We start from the raw sequence: 7,712 nt of genomic DNA, 5'->3' as shown, positions 1-7,712 counted from the left end.
AAAAAAAAAAAAAAAAAAAAAAAAAAATACAAAAATTAGCCAGGCATGATGGTGGGTGTCTGTAATCCCAGCTACGCAGGAGGTTAAGGCAGGATAATTGCCTGAACCCGGGAGGCAGAGGTTGCAGTGAGCCAAGATCACGCCACTGCATTCCAGCCTGGGCGACAGAACAAGACCTTGTCTCCAAAAAAACAAACAAATAAACAAAATAAACAGAATTTTAATTTATCTGGGCTGGGCGTGGTGGCTCACACGTGTAATCCCAGCACTTTGGGAGGCTGAGACAGGCCAAATGCTTGAGCCCAGGAGTTCAAGACCAGCCTGGGCAACATAGCTGGGCAACACAGCCCCCATGTCTACCAAAAATACGAAAATTAGCCAGTCTCACATGACTCGGTCTCAAAACAAATAAATAAATAGAGGAAAAAAAAAATTTTTTTTTGAGACGGAGTTTTGCTGTGGTCGTCCAGGCTGGAGTGTAATGACATGATGTCGGCTCACTGCAAACTCCATTTCCTGGGTTCAAGCGATTCTCCTGCCTCAGCCTCCCAAGCAGCTGGGATTACAGGCACCTGGCACCACGCCGGGCTAATTTTGGTATTTTAGTAGAGACAGGGTTTCACCATGTTGGGCCAGGCTGGTCTTGAACTCCTGTCCTCAGATGATCCACCTTCCTCGGCTTCCCAAAGTGCTGAGATTACAGGCGTGAGCCACCGCTCCCAGCCTAAGGCAGAGTTTGATACTAAGAAGTGGGGTGCTGCTGTAACCAACACCTACAAATGTGGACATGGCTTTGGAACTGCGTAATGGGTAGAGGCTAGAGGTGTTTTGAGGCAGGTGCTAGAAATACAGGACTGCATCCTCAAGGTTACCCCCAGTAGAAAGCTACGCCCGCATTCCCCTCTCCCTCCCATCGACTATTCTGACGGGTGATACTTACACGGGAGAGTCGGTCTGGCTGGCCTCGGGGCTCCGCTGAGCATGCCGGGGTGGTGGCGGGATGTGGGATGGTGGTGCCTGCGATAGCTCCGAGGTGAGGTCCGAGATGTCTGCAGGGGGAGAGGACATCTCATCAGCCATGGTCACGCCTTCCAGACTGGACCCATTTTACAGAGGGGCATATCAAGACCCCTCTAAACAAAGGGCCCTAGACCAAAGTCAGAAGCTCAGTTAGAATATTCAGCTCTGGAGGTGGGCACGGTGGCTCACGCCTATAATCCCAGCTACCCAGGAGGCTGAGGCATGAGAATCACTTGAACCCAGGAGGCGGAGTTTGCAGTGAGCCAAGATCGCCCCCCTGTACTCCTGACTTTCTGTGTGACCTTCGGCAAGTTCCTGCCACTCTCTGAGCCTCTAGGGACCAGGCTCACTGGTTTGTCCTTGGCCCTGCCTGGGGCTTCCCGCCTTCCCTGCCGTCCATTCAACCCCCTCCCAGGGCCTATCCTCTGCGTCCTCACCCTCCAACGGCGAGCTGTCGCTGTCACTGACGGCAGGCGGAATGTTCACCAGGAACTGCCCGCGATCTCTCAGCACCAGCAGGCTTAGCTTGCCTTCCGACTTCTCGATCAGTCGCCGGGTGTCACTCAGTGACAGGTTCTGGCTGGACACCCCGTTGATCTGAAAGGGACCAGGAATGAAAGAGAGGAAGTGAGTTAATGAGAGACGGGAGACAGTAGAAACAGTTTGGTGGGGGAACTAGAAACAGACAATTCCCCCAGGGGTTGCTAAAAACAGACACACCCTAAGGAAAACGTTAGAATTGGATTCCTGCTGTGAGTGGAGACCACACCAAGAACTGATCACCGAATTCTAGAAACAGAAAATGTTCCTTAGAACATCCAGGGGTGGGAGACACTGGAGAAAATGAGAAACAGGTTGACTCTCCTTTCTTACCAAAAGTGGAAATTTCTCAGGGGATACTAGGAACAGATGTGAGGGTGACATTATAAACAACTCTAATTGGAGGAGAAGGAGTATCAGATACTTAAAAGATAATAGAAATACCCAATCTTCTGGGACATAACTAGAAGCAGACATCTAGGGCTGGGTGCGGTGGCTCACGCCTGTAATGCCAGCACTTTGGGAGGCAGAGGCAGACGGATCACTTGAAGTCAGGAGTTCGAGACCAGCCTGGCCAACGTGGTGAAACCCTGTCTCTACTAAAAATACAAAAATTAGCCGGGCGTGGTGGTGGGCGCCTGTGGTCCCAGCTACTCAGGAGACTGAGACAGGAGAATCACTTTAACCCGGGAGGCAGAGGTTGCAGTGAGCCAAGATCCCACCACTGCACTCCAGCCTGGGTGACAGAGAAACACTCCATATCAAAAAGGAAAGAAAAAAGAAAGAAAGAAAGAAAGGAAAAGTCATCTGGAGGTAGATTAGAAACACACAATTCCTAGAAAGAACTTAATGTCAGCCGGGTGCGGTGCCTCATGCCTGTAATCCCAGCACTTTGGGAGGGCGGCCGAGATCGCGCCATTGCACTCCAGCCAGGGCAACAAGAGCAAAACTCCGTCTCAAAAAAAAGAAAGAATGAACTTAATGTCATCTCCAGTAGCCCCAAAAACCCACTTCTAACATTTTCCCTTGGGAGGTTTATTTTCAGTAACCCTGGGGATTTTCGGTTTCTTCTAGTTTTATTTTGTTTTTTTAACTCTTTTTTTTTTTTTTTTGAGATGGAGTCTTGCCCTGTCGCCCAGGCTGGAGCGCAGCGGGCCGATCTCAGCTCACTGCAAGCTCCGCCTCCCAGGTTCATGCCATTCTCCTTCCTGCCTCAGCCTCCCGAGTAGCTGGGACTACAGGTACCCACCACCACGCCCGGCTAATATTTTGTATTTTTAGTAGAGACGGGGTTTCACCGTGTTAGCCAGGATGGTCTCGATCTCCTGACCTTGTGATCCGCCCGTCTCGGCCTCCCAAAGTGCTGAGATTACAGACGTGAGCCATCGCGCCTGGCCCCCTTTTTTTTTTTTTTTTTTTTTAATAGAGATGGCCATCTTGCTATGTTGCCCAGGTTGGTCTCAAACTTCTGGGCTCAAGCAGTCCTCCTATCTCAGCCTCCTACAGTACTGGGATTACAGGCATAAGCCACCACACCTGGCATTTTATTTATTTATTTATTTATTTATTTATTTATTTATTTTTGAGACAGGGTCTTGCTCTGTCGCCCAGGCTGGAGTGCAGTGGCATCATCACAGCTCAAGATCACTGTAGCCTTAACTTCCCAGGCTCAGGTGATCCTCCCACCTCAGCCTCCAAGTAGCTGGGACCACAGGTGTGTGGCACCACTAATTTTCTTTTTTGTAGAGATGGGGTCTCACTCTGTTGCCCAGGCTGGTCTTGAATTCCTGGGCTCAAGAGATCCTCCTGCCTCGGCCTCCCAAAGTGCTGGGATTATAGGCATGAGCCACCAGGCCTGGCTCTGGGATTGTAAATTTCTAGTACCCCCACCAAGTTCTCTATTTCTGGTGTCTGCTGCAGTACACTAGAAACACAGTTGCTCAGGTCACTAGAAACAGATAACTTAGCCAGAAGCGGTGGCTCACGCCTGTAATCCCAACACCTTGGGAGGCCGAGACGGGTGGATTGCCTGAGGTCAGGAGTTCGAGACCAGCCTGGCCAACATGGTGAAACCCCGTGTTTACTAAAAATACAAACATTAGCCGGGTGTGATGGTGGGCACCTGTAATCCCAGCTACTCAGGAGGCTAAGGCAGGAGAATCACTTGAACCTGGGAGGCGGAGGTTGCAGTGAGCCGAGATTGTGCCACTGCACTCCAGCCTGGGCAACAGAGCAAGACTCTGTCTCAAAAAAAAATAGAAAAGAAACAGATAACTTTAAAGACACTGAAAATAACCAGTTGAAAGCAGTTTGGAAATCAAACACTAGGAGTCACTAGAAACAGATTTTCAGGGGAAGAATCCAGAAAGAAACCATCCTTTAGGGCAGGGCAGCTCCCCTAAACATGGTGACTGGGTCATTAGCATCCAGCCATCTAGGGTAGGTCCAGGAATCAGCTGCCCACATGATTCTCTGATGCACATCAAAGCTAGAGGGTATTAGAAACAGACAACTCCATGAGGATACTAGAAACTGACATTTGGCCATGGATTAGCAGTAGCTGGAGAGAAGGGTGTTTTTTTTGTTTGTTTTTTTTTTGAGATGGAGTCTGGCTTTGTCTCCCAGGCTGGAGTGCAGTGGCGCTCAGCCTCCCAAGTAGCTGAGACTACAGGCACCCGCCATTGTGCCTGGCTAATTTTTTTATATTTTTTTTAGTAGAGACGGGGTTTCACCGTGTTAGCCAGGATGATCGCTGTTAGCCAGGATGATCTCGATCTCCTGACCCCCGTGTTAGCCAGGATGATCTCCATCTCCTGACCTCATGATCCGCCCGCCGTGGCCTCCCAAAGTGCTGCAATTACAGGCGTGAGCCACCACGCCCGGCCGAGAAAGGTGGTTTTATGCGTGGCCATCTGCAACCTTTGAGATACAAGCAACAACACTTACGGTAAATGGTTTGGGGCCCAGCTCTGCTGTCGTTGCTGTATGACTCAGTGGCACTGCCCGTCCCCACCCTGCCTTGGTCTCCCTGCCCATAGGATAAGCAGCCCGGCCTCACCTGTAGAATGAGATCTCCTTCATGCAGCCCACGGTGCCGGGCAGCCAGGCCCGACTCTGTAATGTGCTTGATGAAGATCTGACTGCCCAGCTTGACACCGAACTCTGTAAGGGGGGAGGAGGGAAACTGAGGCAGGACTCTGGAAACGGGTGCCTGGGGGCATTCTCCTGTTGCAAGGACAGAGTCCAGGTGTGGGCCCTCCCTTCCTAACACTTTGATGGCATCATAATGAGAACGGCGATGTCGCCTGTGGGATCTAAGATCTGAAAGTGTCAATGACACCTCCAGAGGGCGGGGACACCACGTCACCTGCCGCTCGTGATGTTGCCATGCCCAGGCTAAGGGTATGATATTGCTCCTGACATCATAATTGTTTCAATTTTTATTTTTTATTTTATTTTACTTTTTTTTTGAGACGGAGTCTCGCTCTGTCACCCAGACTGGAGTGCAGTGGCCGGATCTGAGCTCACTGCAAGCTCCACCTCCCGGGTTTACGCCATTCTCCTGCCTCAGCCTCCCAAGTAGCTGAGACTACAGGCACCCGCCATTGTGCCTGGCTAATTTTTTTATATTTTTTTTAGTAGAGACGGGGTTTCACCTGGTTAGCCAGGATGGTCTCGATCTCCTGACCTCGTGATCTGCCCGTCTCGGCCTCCCAAAGTGCTGGGATTACAGGCTTGAGCCACCACACCCAGCCTATTTTTTATTTTTTAATTTTTTTCCAGAATGAGTCTCACTGTTATCACCTGGGCTGGAGTGCAGTGGCGAAATCTCAGTTCACTGCAACCTCCGCCTCCCGGGTTCAAGCAATTCTCATTCCTCAGCCTCCCAGGTAGCTGGGATTACAGGTACATGCCACCACGCCTGGCTAATTTTTGTATTTTTAGTAGGAACAGGGTTCCACCATATTGGTCAGGCTGGTCTCAAACTCCTGGCCTCAAGTGATCCGCCTGCCTTGGCCTCCCAAAGTGTTAGGATTACAGGCATCAGCCACCATACTCAGCCAGGCCTCCTCTTATAAAGACCCTGTGGTGATATTGGGCCTCCCACATCATCCAGGATCACCTCCGAGCTCAGGGTCCTTCACTCCATCCCACTTGCTGAGTCCCTTTTGCTAAGTGAGGTGGCCTAAGCAGCGGTTCTGGGGATCAGGGAGGGGACATGGTGATAAAATAGTTCTGGGCCTCAAGTGGCTGACAGGTGATATGGCTTAACCCAGCCCAGAATTAGGGACCACCAGGTTCACAGAGAAAGAGCTAGACAGAATATATGAAATACAGACAGGGAGAAAGGGACAGAAAAGGGGAAAAGTGGGGATTTGTGGTGGGGGGAGTGAGGAGCAAGAAGATGCCAGGTGTAGTTGTAGCCTCCAGGCCGGACACGGTGGCTCACGCCTGCAATACCAGCACTATGGGAGGCCAAGGCAGGGGATCACCTGAGGTCAGGAGTTCGAAACCAACCTGGCCAACATGGTGAAACTCCGTCTCTTCTAAAAATACAAAAATGAGCCAGGCATGGTGGCGAGTGCCTGTAGTCCCAGTCACTAGGAAGGCTGAGGCAGGAGGAGGGCCTGAAACCGTCGCCCACCCGACCACAGTGCCCTGTGTCCAGTTCTGATCGTGCCTGACCTCCCGCCTCACCTTCACTGTCTCTCCTCTTTACCAGAACCGACTTCACGGGCTTCATCTGCACATCCTGCCGCGGCAGCCGCTTAAAGCCAGACACCAGGGCCAACCCGTTGGCCTCAGAGTCACCACCCGGGCTCCTACGCCCATGGCTGCTGGCCCGGCCCCGGCGACCAGGCCTCTGCCGGCGGGAGCGCTCGTCCCAGGAGCGGCCGGAGCCACTGGATGAGTCACCATCATAGCCCTGGCCCTGGTCCATGTCCTCCACCCGGTGTGGCCCATCGTCCTCGTCCGAGTCCCGATGCCCTGGGCCGGAGGGGCTGGCCTTGCTGGTGGTGGGCAGCTGGATCCTCCGGGGACGTTTGACTGTCTGTTAGAGGAAGGGACAGGAGGGCTCAGCTACAGGAAGGGCTGGGGGAGGCTCTGCTCAGCCCCCAGGTGACCCTGGGGGACACCAGTCTCTCTCTGGACCTCAATGTCCAAAGTGTAAGATGAGAAGATGACTCGTTGCTCTCTGAAGCTTACAACCTCTACAGCGGCAGGACCCAGGCTGGGGTCAGAGACGCCGGCCATGCCAGGGGCTGCCTACTCACAATGTTGGCCATCTTGGCGCAGGTCTTGAGTGTCTGAATGACAAACGTGGAGGTGGCATTTTCCATGGAGACCCCGTTCACCATAACGATGTGGTCACCTGTCCTGAGAGAGGTGGGTGGGTCTTACGGAGGAGGCTTTGCAGGGGAGACCCTCGTAACAAGCCCTCACTGAGGAGGGGGTGTCTCTGGAACCTCCAGGTCTACAAGGCCTGGTTCTAATTCATTGGCGTCCCTAGGTTCACAAAGACATTCATCCTTCTGGGCCTCCGTTTTCTCATCTGTAAAATGGGGCCAATTGTAGAACCTACTATAATCATAGAGTGGAAGCAACATTTTTTTTTTTTTTTTGAGACAGGGTCTCACTCTGTTGCCCAGGCTGGATTGCAGTAGCACGATCTCAATTCACTGCAACCTCCACCTCCTCATTTCAAATGATCCTCCTGCCTCAGCCTTCCTAGTAGCTGGGACTACAGGTGCCCGCCACCACGCCTGGCTAAGTTTTGTACTTTTTAGTTTTTTTAATTTAATTTAATATTATTTTATTTTATTTTATTTTTGAGACAGAGTCTTGCTCTGTCGCCCAGGCTGGAGTGCTGTGGCGCAATCTCGGCTCACTGCAAGCTCTGGTTCCCGGGTTCATGCCATTCTCCTGCCTCAGCCTCCCAAGAAGCTGGGACTACAGGCGCCCGCCACCTCGCCCAGCTAATTTTTTGTATTTTTTTTTTGAGATGGAGTTTTGCTCTGTCCCCCTGGCTGGAGTGCAGTGGCGCGATCTCGGCTCACTACAAGCTCCGCCTCCTGGGGATCACGCCATTCTCCCGCCTCAGCCTCCTGAGTAGCTGGGACTACAGGCGCCCACCACCGCGCCTGGCTAAT

At 52.0% G+C, this 7,712-nt stretch overlaps 1 protein-coding gene across 1 annotated transcript in view; it reads right to left on the bottom strand.

Moving 5' to 3' along the window:
• TJP3 (tight junction protein 3) overlaps positions 1-7,712 on the bottom strand; it is a 40,460-nt gene that overhangs the window by 24,004 nt on the left and 8,744 nt on the right. Inside the window, exons 4-8 of the mRNA XM_011967340.1 lie at positions 6,837-6,939; positions 6,259-6,613; positions 4,619-4,722; positions 1,458-1,617; positions 941-1,049 (exon numbers count right to left, since the gene is read on the bottom strand). Coding sequence (XP_011822730.1) covers positions 941-1,049; positions 1,458-1,617; positions 4,619-4,722; positions 6,259-6,613; positions 6,837-6,939 — 831 coding nt within the window. The remainder of the gene's footprint in view (positions 1-940; positions 1,050-1,457; positions 1,618-4,618; positions 4,723-6,258; positions 6,614-6,836; positions 6,940-7,712) is intronic.

Source organism: Mandrillus leucophaeus, unplaced genomic scaffold, assembly GCF_000951045.1.
Source record: "Mandrillus leucophaeus isolate KB7577 unplaced genomic scaffold, Mleu.le_1.0 Scaffold8, whole genome shotgun sequence".
Taxonomy (NCBI): domain Eukaryota; kingdom Metazoa; phylum Chordata; class Mammalia; order Primates; family Cercopithecidae; genus Mandrillus; species Mandrillus leucophaeus.
This window is presented reverse-complemented; position numbering and strand designations above follow the sequence as displayed.